The following is a 20,738-nucleotide window of genomic DNA, read 5'->3' as shown; positions in this document are numbered from 1 at the left end:
AAAAACTACAAACTAGGTCTAAATAAGTAACAAGATACAGCCCCAGGACTTAACCCAATAGTCCCCTAATGAAAAGGACCAGACACAACTTAATATGTACACATGACTTCTAGAACAATACAGACATTACATAGATAGTACAAAAATATATATAAGAAGCAACTAGAAAAGGTACTGTTATTATAGTGCAAGGCAAACTTAGCTGAAATAAAGAAGTGCATACACTTAACACATTCAGGAAAAAAATTAAACAACGGTCTAACCTAGTGTTGAGAGGGCTGTGTTAGATTATAGTTTAAATATATTTAATATTCTTACTAAGTGCTTTAAACCAGAGATTCACAACCCTAGTCCTCAGGTAGCCCTGCCCTGATAGTTTTCCATGTATCCCTGTGCTACCCACTACTGATGACCTGGATCAGGTGTGTTCAGTGAATCAGAAGCTGGAAGATACCATCTTAGATATAACTGGATTGGAGAGAGACTAAACAAATCAGTGTCTTTCAACTTTTGATTGACTGAACACACCTGATCCAGGTAATGAGCGGTGGGTAAGTTGGAAAACAAGCAGCACAGTGTTCCCTGAGGACCAGTGTCGAGACTCTCTGTTCTAAACATTACCGTGGGTGAGAAATGATTGCAGAGTGTGGTGAGGTGGGGGGCAATTAAAAGAAAAACATCTCATATTTGCCCAATGCCCCAACAATCAATGTTTGAACAATGTTTAAACATGAATAAGGTTACAGCTGATAAAGATGAAACTAACGTTAACCCATTTATTTCTTCTGGTAGCTAAATCCATAATGTATTAGTCAATTAAGGTTTGTATTAAGAATATGCATCTACAAAATAGTTAGTAACTACAGCTGACAGATGTAATGAAGTAAAATAGGTACCATGTTTCTCTGTTAGGTGAAGTGGAGTAAAGGTAACAAATGGAAGTACTGAAGTAATGTGAAAGTACATAAAAGTTGTTTTGAAGTAAATTACTTAGTTACGTTACTATTCACCACTCGATTAAACGATGATGAGAAACAGTGTGAGCCTAATTTATAAAAACACCTAAATTATTCTGGCAGCACGGATTTGCACTGAGAAAATTCTGGTAAGAACAATTTAATAAAAATAAGGATTGTATGAATGCAAACCTTCTTACAAGTTTCGGAGTAACTCTTTCCAGTTAGTCTCCGCCCCTGTGTGTGTAACGTTAGTTGACCAAAAACTTGCAAGATACGACTTGAGTCTGGTTGCATATCTCACACAGTGGGACAAACTCCAACCGTTTTCAAGTTTGAATTAAAGAGGTATGGTTACTTCGAAAAAGGCATGCTGCTTCTAAAGAAAATGCACTAAATAATGGGTGCTTTTAATGGGTCTGATCGTCGTGCTTAAAATCTTCCCGCGATTTTGCAGCTCACTAGCTAACGTTAGTTGCTAGCTGTTGTTTATTACTTGTTAGCTTACTGGAAGAGGCCGCCTACATTCAAGCCAGACTGACACACATATTAGCGTTAGATAACTTCCACTAAAGCTCATCTGTCAGAGCTACATGTCACGGTTGCACTTGGTAACGTAATTTCTTCAAAATCTGGAAAATATAAATAAAATTAGTTGTTTTTGGGTAACCTCGCCTTAGCTAAGTTGCTAACAGTAAGGCTGAGCAAAGGCAGTGAAGTGAAGAGACTGATTGATCACCATCCAACAAACACAGTACGTATACATCCAGAGACGATCGACCTTGCTTTTTAATTTACACTTCTGTTCAGTTAAAATTTGTGTTTATCCGAGAGTTGTTTAATTGTATAATCGATAACGCAGACGCTCTTTAGGTGGTAGTTTTCCTCTTAAACTTGTGTCGTATTTGTCGCCGCTGCTCTCGGAAGTCTTGCAGCGCTGTAAACCTTAGCCAGGATTTCCGGCTCCTTTCCATTTGCCCTATGCTGTTTTGTTTCCGTTTATTCTATTTCCGTTTTAAAAGTTTTCTACGTGCAGAGTTAAAGTGTGATTTCATAAAGATTTGCTTAAGTTATGAGAAGCAGGGTAGTTTGGGGATATTTTAACCATTGTTCGGCTTGCTGGTACACGCGGTTGTGCAATGGGCTGCCTCGCCCCGCGGTGCTTTCGCTGGCAACATCGTAGCCAACGTGTTTCTCTGTGGACCATCTTCAGTGTAGCGACACGTGTGACCCGATCTACAATTCTGACTTTTGTGTGTTTTTACGACATGTGTGTATGATGTGTGGTTATGTTTTTTGGTTACTAATGGCCTAGCAGCTGGCCTTTAGACGCTAAAGCCTCGCCCTCGAGTTGGCTAATGTTAGCAGCCGGAGTAGGCGGTGAAGTGTCCACTCAGTCAACGAGGAGACGAGGCTTAAAGGCCTTGGCAACACCAACCATTAACCTGTTTCACCTTTGTTTTTCAGCTGACATTTATTCCGTATTTTACAAGCAGGAAATACATAGGTTGTTTAAAATGCACCGTCTGCGACACAGTTGAAAGACTAGAGCTAGAAAAAGCAGAAAATAGATTTATTTGTGTGAAAGAGGGGCATTTCTGAAATAAGTCTGTGTTAAACTCTACCAGTTTTTTGCAAAAGTGTCAACATACTCTACAAGTAGAAGAAGTTGGTGTTTAGGTTTGCTACAATGTTATGTAAAGTCCTGCTAGCCTCAAGTTGTAAGAATTCCTATTGTCATTTGGTTATTTATGTGAAATTAAAGTATGGGAAGTTGTAAGTGTGAGATCTAAATTGTCTTAAAAAATACCGTTTTATATATGACGAATGCATATTAAATGTAAACAAAAGAATAAATGCAAAAATTCTGCACATTCATTGATTTGTTTCATTTTAGATAAATTATAGAAACATTTTAACAATGTGTTTTTCTTACTTAAACTTTCATCTGCAGAATAATACTAAACTGAATTTTAATACTACATTCCTAATTTTTGAGCTACAAAGAATGTGAACGTTTTACAAAATTTCTAAGTATGCTGAATTTTGTTTTGGGGAATCTCAGTAATTTGTTAATTTTTCCTGTTATCACACTATTGCTAAATCTTAGAGTAAAGTTCAAGCATTTATATAAAGCTGCACTTGAAATAAGATGTTTTTCTGTTGTGTCTGGCCAACACTGAGATAGTTGTATTACAAATCTAATTATTTTGACAGAAATGTTTTTTTTAAAGCTGTTAGGATGGATGCCTTGGTTATTAATCAGCTGGAAACATGATTTTTGAACAGAAAAATCAAAGTTGACTGAGGTTTATTGAAACTGAAAATTGAAGTCTGAATTGGATGAAAAGAAAAATTAAAAATAATAAATTTCAAGGTTTCAATAAAATGACATTAATATGTTCATATAGCAGATAATATCTTATTTGTATGTCCTATATTGTCTGGTTGATTATTTCTGTTATTTTCTTGATTTTTCTTGACTCCCCAGTTATCTTCCAAAACCCAATAGGTATTACATTTCAAATAATACAGAATAGAGGCAATATCTAATTCTCACAGTGATGAATGAATTTTGTTTATCAATTAGCTGAGAAATAATTTGGAGTCTAAATATTAAATGTAATACAAAATAATTCACACTGCAAATGTATGCATATGCAAATGTATGAATTTGAAAATTGCAAGTATTGAAAAAAAAAAAGGAATGACTTGTAACTGAGGTTTAAATCTAAATCTTGCTATCAAATAAATGAGTACTTGTTATAATAGTATTAAATAGTCTCACTTCTAGCTTTAAAGATTGTAACCTTGAAGCCGTCATTTTAGCCTTTTTTGATCCCTTTTATAGTTTTAATAAAAACAAAAAAATACCCAGATGTGTAATGAATGTGCTATTTTGTTTACTGTCATTGAAAAATAAATTATACCTGTTCTATTGTATTTCTTTCTTTTTTCTTTTCTTTTTTTTAGCCTGGCCCGCATTGCATGAAACAGAATGTCTAAAAGTGAACCAGAAGAGATGATAGAGATCGAGATTGATGAACAGGAGAAACAGGCATGTCTGGAGGAAGGGTAAGTTTAATATAAATTACATGCTCCTGCACATACAGCAACTACACATTTATAGTTCTTTCCTGTTTCTTCCACTTCTAGTGTTGAGGAGCAGGCAAGTGCCTCATCTGATTTGATTCAACAAGATATTGATATCAATGAGCCTATTGGCAATTTGAAAAAGCTTTTGGAGCCTCGTATCCAAATATCACTGGATCCATATGAGATCTGCTTGCAGGACATTCAGGTAACAGACCAGAGAAAGACAGCATTGCTTCACAAGCTAACAATTTTGTTGTTGTTACCAAAACACATGGCTTAGGTGTCTAATGTGAGTCATTGCTTAAACTGCATAGTATGTTGAGTTGTGTCCCTCTACACTTTTGTTTTTCTAGCTTCACCCTGATCATAGCCTCTTTGATCAGGGGGTTAAGACAGATGGCACAGTGCAACTCACTTTACAGATTATCACCAAACCAGGTATGAATCTAGGCAGTAATCTACAGAAAAGTGCTTCTAATATTAGATAATATGCAGTAATATATTGTTGATCATGTCGAAATAGCTTTTATCTATTTTATGTGCTATTCCCTTGTCCAGGTGAGGAGAAGTTGAACATTTTGGAAATTGTGAAGCCTGTAGAAACTGTAGAAGTGGTGATTGACCCAGATGCAGCAGGGGAAGAGGGTACACTGGTGGAGGAGGGTCAGCTCATAGCTGTTGAGCGGTCTGCCCTCTCTGATGAGACGTCAGAGCAGGTTACACGCTGGGCAGCTGCACTTGAAGGCTACCGGAAAGAACAGGTTCGCCTTGGCATCCCATATGGTAAGGAATGCTCTGACACAATGCATTGCTGTAGTGAAAAATAATCATTTTTATTGTCAGTGTGGTTTTTAGTGTATTGGTTTTCTCTTTCTCAGACCCAGTGCTCTGGACAGCTGACCAGGTGATCCACTGGGCTGTGTGGGTGATGAAGGAATTTAACATTGATGAGATGGAAATAGGAAGCATTCACATCCCAGGTCGAGATCTCTGCTCTTTCAGCCAGGAAGAGTTTCTTCAGAAAGTGCCCAATGGAGAGATACTCTGGAGTCATCTGGAACTCCTACGCAAATGTAAGTCACAGTTTTTATAGGTTTTAGGAGTATTTGTATTTGCAGAGTAGTCACGATCTTGATGTTTTGTTGTTGTTGTTTTAAGAGGTAATCTAAAGGTTTTTTTGTACAGAGTGAGTCAAATTGGCGCTTTAAATATAGTTTACTACGTATCTTATGTATGTTTCAGATGTGCTGGCCAGTCAAGACCAGTCTGGGGGGGACGCTACTGTAACTATCGATCAACGTATGTATTCTTATAAAAAATATTGTAAGGATATAAAAATGGTTTTCAGAAGGGCAAGGAGTAGAAATTGTGGCATGTCAGGCAAAAATATGTATTTTTATTATTAATATTTATATGCAAAAGAATACCAATCAGTTTTAACCTCACCAGGTCTTTGTCACCATGGGAGCATTATAGATTGTTAGACACCTTTTGCTTCTTAATAGACATAGAACAGAAGTAACAATATTGCAGATGAAATACCTACAAACAGTTACATCAAAGCATCAATACATTTAGCAGTTTGCGTACTGATAAAGACCCAGTGAGGTCAAGACCAGTCTGGTTTTAACCAACATAACTGACAAAATAAAGGTAATTTAAAGTTTTATATTTAACACTGTTCAACCTAAAGATGCTGCCCATCACTGAATGTGTGTCTGCTTGTGTAGCTGTGCAGATAATCCCTGCTCAAGTGACCACACCCACAGCCATAAAGGTTTTAAAGCAGAGCCGTGGCCCCAGAACTCCACGTATTTCGGGAGGAGAGGAGCGCAGCTCACCAGGCAACCGCACAGGTAATGTACACTTCACACATAGACGTTGTTTGGATGTAACCAGCTTAGGTGCTTCTTCAGACGCAGAATTTAAACAGCCTTAACATGCTGAAGCACCATACTGGAAAGGGCTTAGTGTTATATGTGAAAACAATAGGTACAGTTTCAAGCTGTAATAATATCTCTATTAATATATCAGTTTATCTACAGAAATGCAAATGGCAACTGTTTAACTCTCTTAGAGTAATTTTGTCCAAAATGAAAGAATTTGTTGATTTTCTTACATGACAAACTATCTGAGCTGTTAGTCTGACAAAATACACAGTCTAAAGGATTTCTGAATATAAATCTTGGGCTTTACAATATTGTTACTGACACATCTGGAATAAATATTTACCAATCTCTGTCATTTGAGTTAACACCTGAAATTAATAACAAAGCCTTGGTAGATTAATCAATATTTTGATATGTTTTCTGCAATGCTGTTTTATTTTATGGTAATTTATATGACATTATAACCTTTTACCCTGCATTTCTCTGGTGTCAGGTAACAACGGTCAGATCCAGTTGTGGCAGTTCCTTCTGGAACTGCTGACAGACAAGGATGCAAGAGACTGCATCTCCTGGGTGGGCGAAGAGGGAGAGTTCAAACTTAACCAGCCTGAACTGGTCGCACAGAAATGGGGCCAACGCAAGAACAAGCCCACTATGAACTATGAGAAACTCAGCAGAGCCCTCAGGTTTGTTACTTCTGTATTTTAATTTATTTTTTAGGTTTGTTTGTTAAGGTAACTTTGTTGACTTAGTGTTGTAACATAAACAAAAGGTATACTTATGTTCAGGGCCACTCTCCATTGCACATTGTGTGTATCCTTGTAGTCTGACATGTTGAATGAACAGTTCTTCATCATTAATGGTGATGATTACTTACACTGATCAGCCACAACATTAATATTGGTGGTGTTTATAATGTCATGAAAGGCAAGGCTCAGCATGGCCACCCTGAGCAGTCTGTGACTGCACAGGTTGTGATGGTGGAGTTGATTTTAACCACTTTTTGTCCTGACAGGTGGTTAACTGCTAATGATACATTAGCATTTATTAGCACATATTTTTTTTATAAATACCATATCATATTTTTATATTAAAACCACCAGGGGGGATTTATGTTGAGGTTAATAAGTGTGTCTACAATTGCCAATATTAAAAAGCCATAGTGTCTAATTATTTGTTTTATTTGACATTATCTTAGCCTTAATCTGATCTTAACACTTGCTGACTTTTATGTTCTCACCAGATATTACTATGACGGGGACATGATAAGCAAGGTGCAGGGCAAGCGCTTTGTCTACAAGTTTGTGTGCGACCTGAGGACTCTGATTGGCTACAGTGCTGCTGAGCTCAACAACTTGGTAACGGAGTGTGAACAGAAAAAACTGTCTCGCATTCAGATGCACGGGCTCGGTCAGAACATCACTACAGTCACATTGGCCACAACACTAGATAAAGACAGTTGAAGTCATTACAGTGCTCTCCAGCTTTCCACAGGCCAAGTCAGCTCTCCAGCGCTGAAGTGAAGTCAACCTTCTGTGTTGATACAGCTGTGTTCTTAAGGCACAGAAGTGCAAAGGCTGATCCCTGATCATTATAAATTCACAACTTTGTTATTATCTCTTTGCAGTTTGATTGAAGTCAGACAGAGGCTGGTAAAAAGTTTGTAGCTTATCTCTAACCATGGGAAGCATTTTGCATTAAGGGGGCAAGGGTGTGACTGAGAAATAGTGTTCTGCATGAGACTGAATGCTTGAATGTGTGACAGAAAACCTAGTTATGAGCTTTACATATTGTGCTTCTCGTCAGTAGTTTAGAATCATTCCCACTGTATATACCGGTACTTAACATTTTTGATAGCCACAATGACAAGTGTATTTTCATATTTTCCATTTATAGAAGATCTGTTTTGTATTTTATTTAGTGTTTATTCCCTAAAATCGAGGACCTTTTTGTCCACTAGGGGGGAATAAAGTGACAAGCATTTTTCTTAATGTCTGAGATTTGGTCATTTATTCCTTGAGCTTTTGAAAGTGTTTTAAGTTTGCATAAATCATAACTGGAAACTCAGAATGACACAGCCAAATGTACATTCAAAATTTTATTCATGGTATAGTGAGTGTAGAAAGCTTTGTCATACTCTTAAGCAAATGGATCATTTAACTACACATATAGGAAGGTCCACTAAATCAATGAAACGTTTTTATCACTTTAAGGACACCCAGAGTGAGTATCAATACAAATTCTTTTAACATTCACCTGATTAAGAGCCTCAGTTAGTGCTTCTTTACACTAGATATAATGTGTAGATGTGATATGTGTTGTATTTCTATGGTATAAATGCACAATATGCATGTCACATTCATGTTTAATGGAGGTGGCTTTAATAACTTAATTAATGGGAAGGGAAATGCCTTTAAGCTGATGTGAGCTGCAGTCATCTCCCTGGTGCTGATGGTAAGTCTAATAAAGAGACTTGACAGAGGATAAGTAAAGGAATATCAACCACAGGACTAAGAGTGTAATGTACAGAAAATGTAGAAAAATAGAATGTATAGACTGTGAAATTTGGTGAAGGAATGTGTGTGGAGAGAGTGGGACTAACAGCAAGACTGCTCAGATCTTCATAGGCCCCACACATCCTGTCTGTTTATCAAATAAACTCAAGTGCACTACTATACAATATTGCTGAAACGACCAGAGGATAAACATGAGAAATGAGGGTTAGGAAAGAGACAGAGGAACACAAAAACAAAAACGAAAGGAAGGTGGAGCATGATTATACACTGAGCTACTGAGAACCAGACCTCCATCTTCCAAATATTTACAATCGAGAGACAATGGAATGATACATCTGGAATGATACACTGAAGGAAAAACTTTCTGATGTTTGACCTTGATCCACATTTTGAGTCAGGGACTTAACAGCAATAATATTTGGTAATAATAGGCTTCCAAAATGACAGAGTGCATAGAATGCAAACAGTAACACAATCATCTTCCTTTCAAATACTATTACACTTCATATATTACATATAGAGCATTTTGTCCATGCAGCTAACACAACAGTGAAGCATGGAGATGAGCATAAAAAGCCAAGATTCCGTTAAAGCAAGTCTGTGTGACGACAAAGCACACCAGATTCTGAATACTCTTTTTCTTCTTCATATCACAAGATCACAAAGAAGACACTAGAAAATGTACAATCCTGCTAAAGTATCTAGTATGAGGACCCCTCCTAAGGACCTCAACACACAGTTTACTGTATCTGTCATTATTGCCATGCACTACATACAACTAATCTTTGTCTTCATATATTACACTTACAAAGAAAAAAACAAAACATTCAGTATTTTTCAACTTTTATATATTTTGATTATATATATTTTTCTGTAATTTTTAAATTCTTTTTTGAAAAACAAACCTGAAACACATGGGCTTTAATTGTCTGGAGAGGCGCTTTGAGAGCCCCTTTTCCCCTCACCAGCTCTAAGAGCTGTTATGTCATCATTCACAGCACAGCTGTTAACTGAGATCAGGGATGTACGGAACAGTTTTGAGGAAAATCAAGCAAAGTCTCATCAAAGCGGTCTCAGCTGCAGCCACCATGTTAAGTAGTGAAGTAGTCAGCAGGGTGTTGGGTTTGCAGTACAAACACTAGGACAATTTTGTTTTGATCAGCTGAAATGTGCAGGTGAAACAGGATACCCTTGTCTGACCAATTGTAGGTAAATGTAAGCGCTAATGTTGCTCTGTTCAACCAAGGGATCGGGGATTGGGAGGCTTTGTTCCATGTCAGTTTCCACTGGCCCAAACCCCTTACTAGTATAAAGTTTTTGCTTATATTATCATAACTTTCACACAAGATAAAAATCAGCCATCACACCTTTCCTACCACCTTAACTGGGAGAGGGACTGTAGGTGCAAGGGTTGAGGGTGAGGAACCAGAATGGAACAGATCCTCCAAGTGGGAGTGTGCAGGTGGGAAGCAAATGATGATGAGCAGTTCTTTAGTTCTGCATCTGCTCAAAGAATTTGTAGGTGGGATTCTCATAGCCATTCTGCTGCATCTTGGCCAGGTGTCGCTCTTCTGGTGTCACTGCTGCATCCACCTATCGACAGACAATTTTGTTGTGATCAGATGAAATGTGCAGGTAAAACAAGATACGCTTGTCTGACAAATAAAGAAAAAATGTATTCCAATATGGATGACAATTTGAAACACAATTTTCCTTTCCACATTTCACACAGAATGACTTTCTTTACCTCGATTACACCATGATGAATAGATGTGTATTGTTTCTTCCTCAGCATCACCAAAGTAATGACGATGACTGTTGCTATGACAACCCCTCCAACCATTAGTCCAATGATGGCACCTTTATTGGACCCCACATCCTCAGCAAAAAACACCTCCCATTAAAAAGCAAAAATAATTGTGCACACACAGCACCAACAAAAATAACACCCTGAAATGTAATGTGCTAGATTTAAACATTTTTAGTTACCAGCTTTTGATGGGAAACTTCATAACCTGTATTTTGGGTCTCTTTATTGACCGTCCGCACTTCTGGCTTCTGCTCTGGCTTCAGGGCAGATCCTGAAAGAAAAGGAGTAGGCCTTATAAAGTATAGACCAAAAACGGATGTGAATAAAGACATGTAATAGTGAACTAGCAATTTTATGTCTCATATACAAGGCTTTATTTGGAAGTGTTTTTTTAATCATCTAAAACAAATTTAAATACACATACAATGGCAGGGACTGATTTCAAACTAAGACGTGAATAATATGAGCAAACTGTATACTGCAGCAACTATGACATACTTATCTTAGTGTTAATGTTACATTATTTACTTACTCAAATCACAAATTTAAAAAAAAAGGTCAAAACAAGATTCCATTCAATTTGCCATATTGCTTTAGGAGCAAACCAAATGTCAGAAATAAAGTGTCGGACGTTCCAGAACCTCATCCAGCTACATAAAAATAATTGAGACATCGTTTATGGTTGCCTTGGTTTCTAAACCTGGGTGTGTTTTAGAAATGGTTCTTTCCTTTGATAAACAACTCTCAAGCTCTTGAAATGTTTCCTCCAGATGAAGTGCATTTAAAAACATCAGATTCTTCTTCTTTTGTGATGAAATTCAATCATTCATGTCTTGAATATTTATTTTACTTAGGACTAAGCCAATAAAATATCTAATGCCTTCAGCTAGTGGAAATCATATCTGGTTAGGCTTTTAAATAATTCAAAATGACACTGTGTATCCCCACTGGTTACCAGTCAGAATTGATTTTAGGACTTTACTGGTCAGATATGTCATACTAGGACAAATTTTGTTAAATGTTTGTCTTGTTTTTTCAATAGCATACTTCTCACAGAAGGATAACAAGTATGTTGCTCACAGCCATACAAGACTTAAACACACCCACCAGGTCGTGTAGGCAGTCCTCTATCTGGACGAGCATCATAAGGCTCAACTGCAAGCAACATTCAAGGAACAAAACGAAAATTGCTAAGTTAAATTACCATGAATTTTCTTATGAATCACTCAGTTTCTCAAATTGCATCTTATAACAACTCTGAACTTTAAGATGCGTTTTGTTGCTGTACCAAGAGTCATGTAAATGCTGAATGTCCTTTATAACGATACATCTCTTTCTTTAGTAATGTGTGTTCTGTACGTGTTAGTGTCTTACCGTGCCTTATCTCTGTGTTGGGCTGGTTGAAGCTGATTCCATCCAGACCAGGGTCCATAGGAGCAGAGCTGTAGGCCTGATCAGGCATCAGAGCATCATTACCATAACTCACCCTGGCATCCACCTGCAAATACAGAGTAGTGTTAGAAAAGCCAGTCATCATTTTCAAAGCTGTGATCTCAAAGAATATATTGCTTTTACTCTATAGCTACACTTGTATTCATTCACTATAAAGATATTAGTAATCAGCTGGGCAATCTAATTAAGGCATAGGAAAAAAAGTTGGCCAGTGCCCTGAAAGTGTGTCTTACTGTGTTCCTTCTGCATTAAATCAAACTACACCCAACTGTAACAAGATTTTCTGTGCATGACTGTGCTGACTTTCTCTTGCATCATTCTGATGACAAACTTATACAGGACAGACTCAACGGATATGTGAGTGGGTGTAGCTAAACTCACCCGACTATCGCTCTGCAGGGAAGAGACTTGCTGAGAGAGCGCTGCCTGAAATCTTTGCACTGTAAGTGCTAAGAAGAAAAAAGGAGTTAAATGAGCCTATGTAATGTCCATACATTGTTCTGAGGACAAACTAACTGTAGAAATGCTGCATTATCAGCAGACTGTAAAACGTATCCTCCCTCAGCACTGTGGAGGCAGCAGGGGCGCTTAATTAGTGTGGTTTGTATTATGATTTAATTATACTCATTTGATACATCAGCACTAGGTAACAACATTACCAAAATGTAACACATTTAAAAGCAGAAATTGTATTGATTGTCTCTGGAAGAATCAATAAACTTATTTTCTAAAATGTCAGACTATACTTTTAAAACAAGGTCCCTAAAATAAAAGGGTTCCCTTTTAAATCTAAAATCTGAAAATGGTGTCTGTGTGATGTGTGTTAGGAAAAAACATCATATATACTTGAAGAAAACACTTACCAACTTGGCTTTGTATTTCATTAGCCACACTAGGCACTTTGTAAAGGAGACCCAGTGACTGATTCATCCTTTCATCAATCACACGAAGATGGGTCAAAACCTAAAGGAAAAGTTAGGTAGGTTCCAGGATTAAAAACAAACAAACTATAGGTTAAAAATTTAGATCTTCCAATTCCATTTAAAAATGACCAATTTCTAAATGAAACCTAATAGGATAGTATACATCATGAAATTTTTATTAAACTAAGAATTTACCAATACAAATATTGTAGTATCTTTTTACATTAAAGTTTTAGTGCACCTAAAGATTTTGACAGGTGTGTGAAGTATAGTACCTGCGGTCGCATCTGTGCTGCCTTTTTGGGATCAACATTGTGAACATGCTCGTAGCATTTTAGCGTGTGCTGTCTGTCCTTTTGCTCTGCACGGATGTACCTCTTCAGCAGGGTCAACACCTGACGAGGCTGGTGATGGGATTATTTTTTGTTTGTTTAATATACACTTCATTATTAAAGAAGAAATTAAGAAGAAAGCAGGACAAATGTACTGAGAAAACTGTTGTTACTTGTCTCCAGATTCTTTCATTTAATTAATGCCTTTGACTGCACACACCCTTGACCTAATACAACAGCTCTTTATTCTAAGAACTGAACAAGGTATGTTTGTGAATATGTGTCTGAATGTGTGTAGGTATACCTTTGGATCGTTGGCCTGTAGGGCACTGAGATAATTTTCCAGAGCCAGGCGTCGGTGGCTATTGAGAAGAGCTTCAACTCGGGCCATGTGGGTTTCCACCAACTGCTGCCTCTCCCCTTCTGCCTCTTGCTCCAGGGCCTCTACCCTCTCCTGGAAGTGCTGTAAATATGATCATATTTCTGTTTTCTTGCAATTTTTTATGTTTATGGAACTCAAATATTTTAAATTAGGACACCACTATTTACATGTGCATTACAGCACATGTCCTACCTGAATGACAGCTTTCTTGTCATTACGCGGAAGATTCTTAGACTGTCTCTCAGCCTCTTCCCACTCCCTCATCACCTGAACATAAAGAGCATCACATCAGGGACAAAAGCAGTCAGTTTATCCTGACAAAAGTAACTGTTGTAACCATCAGCTTAGATGTTAGGACACACTGACACACAGTGCAAAATGCCAGAGAGGGTTTAGGATGTAAATGTTAACCTAAACACAGTCTTACACATACCTGGGACATCTGTTCACGGTGTCTGGCCTCCAGACTTTCCTTGGCCTTTTGGAAGTCAGTGTGCTCATTGTCATCCCCGGGAGATTCAAGGTACTGATCCACAGCATCCGGAGGACTGGGGGCCATGGTGGGCACTAGAAGGGAAAAAAAAAGAGAGCGATCAAATACAGACCAGAGGAGAAAACATTATGATATGAGAGATTGACTCAGAGAACAATAATACAATAATATAAGTAAGAGGTTGCAGGAAGGGTAAATGCACGTTAACACTGATCGTAGTGACTCTGAAACACACAATGCATTCAATAGTGTTAGAATCATACAGGGTATCAATTGAGGACACACATACAACAGTCATCACAGTGATTTTACAGACTGTAGGAACAACAAAAAGATGAACACGTGTGTTAATAACATATGATAGGTTGGTAACACAAATATACATGTTTTAATATCTACAAAAATAATGTGGTAAAAAGAGACATGTGATATCAAGAGACACAAGGTTTCCCAGAAAAGTGTGTTTTTATGTTCATCTGCAGCTTTGTTTAATGTGGGAGACAGGAGATAAGATGGATTGTGCTGAGTCAGGATAAGGGTAGACGCTGTACTGCTGAGGAGTATGGTGCTTAACTGGACGGAAACAGAAAATCAACATATTGACCTGACACACAAAATATGGCTTTCAACATACTAAAAGGTAGTTAATGACATTCTTAAAACTTCTATAACTTGTCCGAATGCATGGTGGCAGCAGGCATAAGACCTTACAACTGCAAACTACAATGAAAGGCATGCAAATACACATGTGCTGAAATACATGCAGATGCACACAGAAATGTATGGTTCAGTGTTTCTGCTGGTTTGTCCACATGCTGTAAGAAATAACCGTGTTGCTTGTTAGAAGGTGAAGAAAAGAGTAAATAAATTATTTGGTAGTGAATGACAGCTTCATGTTCACCTAGTATGCTTGTTTTCCCCTTTTATTATGTTTAAATATTAAACAAATGGAAGTAGCACAAAGAATAGAAACAGGGTAGCTTCTTCTCTCCGAATGTGTGCTAAGCTAAGCTAACTGACCGCTTGTGGAAATTTCATATTCACACAGACACAAAAACAGAAATAATCATCTTAGCAAAAGCTTGACAACAAAACGTTTTGCTTTGTGGGAAAGGTCTTTAAACAAAAATAGATGAGTCTCAAATTAATGGCCACATTTTTCAAAGGCTTTATTTAAAGACCTATACAGTCACAGCACCACGACAAGACAAATTACAAAGGTTCCTTAAATTCAGAGAGAAATGCGGCCTTCTTAGCTTGGGCTAATAAGGAATCAGCAAATGGATCCCGTCATAATAAAGACTATACTAGAGCAATATCAAGTGCACTTCTCTTAATGCAGTTCTCCTACTGGTTAAGAGCCATCAGACACTCAAGAAAAAGGTAAAGCAGAGAAAGTGAATTAGACACAGAGACAATATGCAGTAGCTTGAGGACAGAAAACAGGCTGATGGTTTGGACAATTCAGGATTCATATGGCTTCAGTCCTGGGACTTACATGAGCTGCTGCAGACAGCTAGGCAGTACTCCTCAGACTCAAAGTTATTCCTGTTGCCCCCACAGCCCCCAAACAAGAAGGGAGCACAGCGGCCTTTCTCAGGCATGAAGAACCAACGCTCCAGCATGGCATGACAGGGGCCTGACTCAGCAGGAGCCCAACATACAGCTGAGATACGTACACACAGGCAAATGCAAATTATACATCAAAATAAAAATGAAATGTGAGCTTCTGAACCTTATGGGAAAAAAATGAAAGCATCCCAAACAACACATGATGACAAACATATGATGACTGAGTACATGCACCCAAAGGGATAGTCTTTACTAGATTTCTCACCTCGGACAACTTCTTCAACTGATTCAGTGGTTGTGGTTGTGGTAGTCGTCATGGCAACATTAGCACTACGCTCATCGCTATCCTGTTCATCTGTCACGTCATCATCTTCTTCATCGTCCTTGTCATCCTCATCTCCATCTCCATTCTCATCTCTTTCAAACGTTTCCACCTGTTCATCCTCATCTTCATCATCCTCGCTGATGGCAGGTTCGGTGTCTGCTGTGCGTGACATGCTGCAAATACAGCAGTTAGTTCAGTCTTTGTATCGACAAGTCTGTGTTTGGTGACGTAATGGGGATGGCATGTTTGCTTTGATAATACCTGTTATCAGAATATTCCGTCTCGGCTCCACCCCACCAGACGTCAGACGCCTCCCCTTCTACATCTGTGCTGTCTGACTCTCTTTCTGCCTCTGCTGGACAGCAGACAAACTCCACCCCTCGGAAACGGTCGATGCCACATGGCAACAGCATCCCGTAATCATGGAGATTCATGGAGCGGTCTCCACAGGACTATTTTTTATTAACAGGCATTAATCATAACTTCCTTCAATCCTTTAGTGTATAAACATCATTTACAGAGCAACCACAATCAAGTGTTTCAGTCCTTATGAGTGCTTGACGTGGTAATCCTTGGTGATGGAGAGTGTAGTATCAGTCTAATGCACAGATAATTAATATTAACAAAAATATAACAGACTATTGTCTGTGGAAGCACAAATATTAATCAAGAAGAAACTAAACTACAAGAAACAAATCTGTACAAAGGGCAGAATAAGCTGACAGCAGACATGAGTCTGAAGAAATTAAGGAGTGCTGAGTCATTCAGTGAGTATAATAGTTAGAAGTAGAAAGAAGGAGCTTCTAGCAGATTAATTAATCTGGTAGCATAATCTGCAACAGTATATTGTCCATATTAAGATAAAATGCTGTCTTATTCTCACCTCCTTAGCTACAGTGTGCCAGTGCAAGTGGCTCTCACACTGGTCCATACGCTCCTGGTGCAGGAATTTACACTTATCAGGAACGAGCAGAGCATCACTCACAAACTCCCCAACTGTAAAATAAATAAGCCTCGGTTTGTATGCTTTAATACTTATGACACAAATACACTCATTAACATACACATATCACTATAGCTGTTTACCCAGGCAGCGGTATGGCACCACAATGTGTGTGTGACTGCGGCACTGCTTGCGGTCTTTCTTGCACCAGTTCTGGATGCTGATGGGCTGGTTGGCCTCAACAACATTTGTGATCTGCAAGTCTGGGTACACCTGGAGAAAAGTCAGACGATTTAATGTTCTATCTCACTTCATTATCTGCCTTCCTCGACCTGTGTCATCTAGTTCGTTGGCTCTCTCCCTCCCTGCCCTTATGTGTTTCTCTGTTTTTGCAGTGCTTTCTCAGTCTGCATAAATACCTCTTGGCAATACTCCAGGATGCCCTCCTTGGTGCTAATGCAGCTCTTGGTGCCAGAGGGGTCAGACTCCCATTTTCCACTCTGCACATTGATGTGCATGTTGAGCTTCCCACAGAACATGGCCACCTGGGGCTCAGTCAGCAAGCCCACAGAGTCATCGGAAGGAACCTGAACATAAAGGGGAAAAAGAGGTCAACAACAACAAAAAAAAAGCTGTGTTTAGATAGGTACAGGGTGAATCCAGTATGTGGCTTAATAGAACTTATAGATTTAGAAGACATTTTTCAGATAATTTAATATTATCACTGTATGTTTAGCTATCTGATATAAATAAGTATATTAAACTGTTGCTGGTATAATCTTAAGCAAGGTTTTCTGTTCATAAGCCATAAAGTTTAGAATTACAGTAACAGGGCAGCACATGTCAGCCTTTCATATAAACTTTTATTTATTTATTTATTAGATACAAAAGCTTCAAGGGAATAGGGATGACCACATAAAGTCTATTGATGTAGAAAAAAGGGCTTAGGCTATTAAAACCAAATAATGAGAAAATAAGGTGTTGCAAACAACCTCAACTTTCTCCTGAATTTCTTTTGAATTGCTACTGTCCAACGGGATATAGGTCCTTGCCCTGAATGTTCTTCCTGTTTGGGGAAACAATTGGAGGAAATATTATGTTTCACCCCATGGGCCGTGTAAACTGGCCTTTAAAATGACTAACTCTGACTTGATACTGTTTACCTGTAAATTATCATAAAAGCCTCCTGCAAGTCAGGAAAATATAGCCTATTGTATCTATCCACTAAAATTACTTTTTCCCATCTCGTAAGGCCACTAAAAAAACTATTGTTTAAAAAAATCGAGCAGTTCCTTTTTTTAGGCACCATGATACGTCTGTCTGGCTCATTATAAAACAAAACAAGAAAGCAGAAACAGAAAAACTGAAACATTAAGCAATACAGGCATAAACCAACACATGGCTGAACAAGGATAGTGTCATGTGATGATATGTAGTGCTGAAGTGTACAGATCATGTGAGAAGGTAATTCAAGGGATAGCTATATCAAGGCATGTGGGACCAGTATTTGGATTGTGTCCTTATTTGGTCTATGATTACACTGCAATAACCAGTTTGACCTAGTCTCACATCAACGAAAAAGCTGTGTGACTGTAGGAGAGTGTTGCGGCAGGTCTCAACACTTTACAAAGGTTATCACATCTAGGTATTGGTGCTGCAGGGCCTGTATGACTCTTCCATCGTGACTCAGCCTGCAGTCTAAAAATCAGGAGGTGCAAAAATGGAATACACTGCAATATAAGGTATTGAACTGGATTAAATGAGTAGGCTGTAAAGAGCCTCTTCTCAGACATGCCTTACCCTAATAAAAATGGCACTGTCAAATGCATCCCAAAAATCAAAACAAAAGGTGTAAACAACATGCTTTATTTACTGTATAACAACAGCATCATACCATCTAATACAAGCTAGAAATATAACAAGAATGGTTTAGTAACAGCAGAGTAAAACAATATTAATCACTATTTCAGGACGAACACTTTCTTAAAGCAAAGTCCTTGACATCAAATCGCGTGTCTTGCATGGTGTAGAGACATTTTTCACTGCAGCACATAGGGATTTGGCGACAGTCTGTCTGTTGGTATAGTAATGAGCCTGAACTATATAATAGCATTCTCCCCAAAAGCAACATGGTGATAAAAAAACAACACAGTGAATCTAATGATGTGTGTCTCCTTGTCCATCATATTTCCAGCTGGTCCTGAGCTGTGAATTTCACTCTGGTCCAACACAGCAGCTGGCTGCAGGCGCCATCTTGCTTGTGTCTAACTAAAAAAGCTGCATCCCTTTTTTTTCTTTTCATCAGCAAGATCACCACCACCCAACAGCTGCAACGCTGCTGGACCAAGTGGGCCAGGTCGATGCAGCAATACCGAACACCACACATTAGCACTGCTAACAGCCAACGTCGGTATCAGCTCTTATCGGCAATTTAAATAATAACTGCGTGTGTTGTCATTTGACAGGCTTAACTTGAGTGTTAGAGAGTTTATTTTAAACAAATAACATGACAAACTGGCTAAATATCTCATAATACTGCGCTGGAACAGAGCAGTTGCCATGCCAATGCTTGTCATTTTGCTGGAAAATGATAGCAGACGCTAACGGCTAGCTCTCTAGACCAAAATAGCACCAACTGTTTGGGGTCTTATCTCAGATATAAAGCTAGCGTTACTTATTGTTAAGAAAATCACAGCGACTTACACACTGCATACTTTATGGCAGAGAATTATACAGAACTGCATGGAAAATGACCCCAAAACAAAATTAAAAACACGTCTATCATGGCTGAGCTGTCAATCACTGACATGGAACTCGCTAGGCCTTGGTAGTATTGTTAGGGTTTATCTTGCTAACATTGCATGTAATCTGTGTACACTGTCCACTTGTTATGTCGGTAAACACAAAAACAACACGTTAGAAACTGTGCTGAAAAATAATAATACGGTGGTTGAACACGTATGTGGGCCTGGGATAAATCCAGGAGGAACGATCTTGTGTTTAGTAGGCGCCGTTATCAGCTTTCCCATCAAACAGATCAATATCCGTAAGCTCTACTGTCATTAGGTGTAATAGATTTGTCTGGACATGGCGATGTTTGCTGGTCTGACGAGAGAGGTGTCATGGACCAGGCAACACTGTACGTCAGGCTGAGATTTCCCTCACAACTCACCTCGGATGAAAGCGTCAAGGTCGCCACCAGTAACAGCAGAAACGCCGCGATGTCGCCCATTCCGTCCTCCCGGTATCCAGCACTCCCGTTGTGGTTTTCCCGTTAGGACAAAGGTATTAAGGCTACGTTATTACGCGTGTCGATTCGGCGCCGGACGAAGCCGTTCCAGTCCCGTTGATCCCTCCCTGTTTAGCTCCGGATGGTGACGGTGTGGGGCAGGAGCAATGTGTTGGGATTGGATGGGGGCGGGAGTAGGGAGCGGGTATCACTGAGTGTCCAAATACAGGCGTTTTAACCAGGGCCATGTCCTGAGCTTTTTCAATGGAGAGCCAGTCTGTATAGAGCAACCCCCTCTGGGTACATTTAGGAAATTACTTTAAAGCTGTTATACACAGATTTAGAGCTAAAAATATGGGTCTCAACAATATGTTTTGTCTGTTATTCCTCGGGAATGTGCGTCCAATGTCTTAATTTGAGGAGGTGTCGTGTAAAAGCCATGTGACCTGTGTTCATAGATAAGACAGTTTCTCATATGGTGAATAATGATTTCCAGTCAGTTTGCATCATTTGTATGGCTCTATAATAATGATGTTATTATACATTTTATTGTTCTTGTCTGTTTTATCCTCAAACTTGGTCAGCCCACTTTGTCTAGAAGGTTCTACATTCATTTTCAACAACAGCCACAACATTAATATCAGCTGGCATTTTTTATTCAAAAAACTATGAACTAATAAATGCTCCTGTATCATACTTGTCAGCACATAAAGAGTTTAAAATCAACTTCAACTTCACCTTTTCAACATTTTTTATTACTGTACATGTTATGCTATAATTACCATAGTCAATATTGTTTCATATCGATTTTTTTTCTAAG

At 38.6% G+C, this 20,738-nt stretch overlaps 2 protein-coding genes across 11 annotated transcripts; one reads left to right on the top strand and one right to left on the bottom strand.

Moving 5' to 3' along the window:
- Positions 1-1,164: 1,164 nt before the first annotated feature.
- Positions 1,165-7,932, top strand: gabpa (GA binding protein transcription factor subunit alpha). 4 transcript variants are annotated; one of them, XM_067517385.1, is made up of 10 exons: positions 1,165-1,304; positions 3,930-4,031; positions 4,113-4,257; positions 4,406-4,490; positions 4,611-4,835; positions 4,931-5,125; positions 5,295-5,351; positions 5,783-5,908; positions 6,435-6,627; positions 7,185-7,932. In XM_067517385.1, the coding sequence occupies exons 2-10, from the start codon at positions 3,955-3,957 to the stop codon at positions 7,402-7,404; spliced, it is 1,323 nt and encodes a 440-aa protein (XP_067373486.1). In that variant the 5' UTR covers positions 1,165-1,304; positions 3,930-3,954; the 3' UTR covers positions 7,405-7,932. The 4 variants fall into 4 exon arrangements, with proteins under 4 accessions (XP_067373486.1, XP_067373487.1, XP_067373489.1 ...); XM_067517386.1 differs by lacking the exon at positions 1,165-1,304 and adding an exon at positions 1,367-1,710; XM_067517388.1 differs by lacking the exon at positions 1,165-1,304 and adding an exon at positions 1,790-2,209.
- Positions 7,933-8,026: 94 nt separating this feature from the next.
- On the bottom strand, positions 8,027-20,092 carry LOC137133604 (amyloid-beta A4 protein-like). 7 transcript variants are annotated; one of them, XM_067517379.1, is made up of 18 exons: positions 19,862-20,090; positions 17,109-17,276; positions 16,833-16,962; positions 16,630-16,742; positions 16,008-16,198; positions 15,687-15,919; positions 15,348-15,515; positions 13,790-13,923; positions 13,549-13,623; positions 13,279-13,437; positions 12,918-13,046; positions 12,583-12,682; positions 12,101-12,168; positions 11,642-11,765; positions 11,375-11,422; positions 10,447-10,538; positions 10,205-10,351; positions 8,027-10,050 (listed from the first exon to the last, which is right to left on the bottom strand). In XM_067517379.1, the coding sequence occupies exons 1-18, from the start codon at positions 19,919-19,921 to the stop codon at positions 9,949-9,951; spliced, it is 2,241 nt and encodes a 746-aa protein (XP_067373480.1). In that variant the 5' UTR covers positions 19,922-20,090; the 3' UTR covers positions 8,027-9,948. The 7 variants fall into 7 exon arrangements, 5 of the variants coding, with proteins under 5 accessions (XP_067373480.1, XP_067373482.1, XP_067373484.1 ...); XM_067517381.1 differs by having other exon boundaries at positions 10,205-10,336; XM_067517383.1 differs by lacking the exon at positions 11,375-11,422 and having other exon boundaries at positions 10,205-10,336; positions 19,862-20,091.
- Positions 20,093-20,738: the final 646 nt, after the last annotated feature.

Source organism: Channa argus, chromosome 9, assembly GCF_033026475.1.
Source record: "Channa argus isolate prfri chromosome 9, Channa argus male v1.0, whole genome shotgun sequence".
Taxonomy (NCBI): Eukaryota; Metazoa; Chordata; class Actinopteri; order Anabantiformes; family Channidae; genus Channa; species Channa argus.
The sequence above is the reverse complement of the archived record's forward strand: the minus strand, read 5'-3'. Positions and strand labels throughout refer to the sequence as shown.

Coding starts and splice junctions, on each gene's coding strand:
- LOC137133604 (XM_067517379.1), bottom strand. CDS start 19,921: ATGGGCGACATCGCGGCGTTTCTGCTGTTACTGGTGGCGACCTTGACG. Junction 15,516..15,686: donor AGTTGAAGAAGTTGTCCGAG/GTGAGAAATCTA, acceptor TACGTATCTCAG/CTGTATGTTGGGCTCCTGCT. Junction 10,051..10,204: donor TTCATCATGGTGTAATCGAG/GTAAAGAAAGTC, acceptor GTCTGTCGATAG/GTGGATGCAGCAGTGACACC.
- gabpa (XM_067517385.1), top strand. CDS start 3,955: ATGTCTAAAAGTGAACCAGAAGAGATGATAGAGATCGAGATTGATGAA. Junction 4,491..4,610: donor ACAGATTATCACCAAACCAG/GTATGAATCTAG, acceptor TCCCTTGTCCAG/GTGAGGAGAAGTTGAACATT. Junction 5,126..5,294: donor TCTGGAACTCCTACGCAAAT/GTAAGTCACAGT, acceptor TGTATGTTTCAG/ATGTGCTGGCCAGTCAAGAC.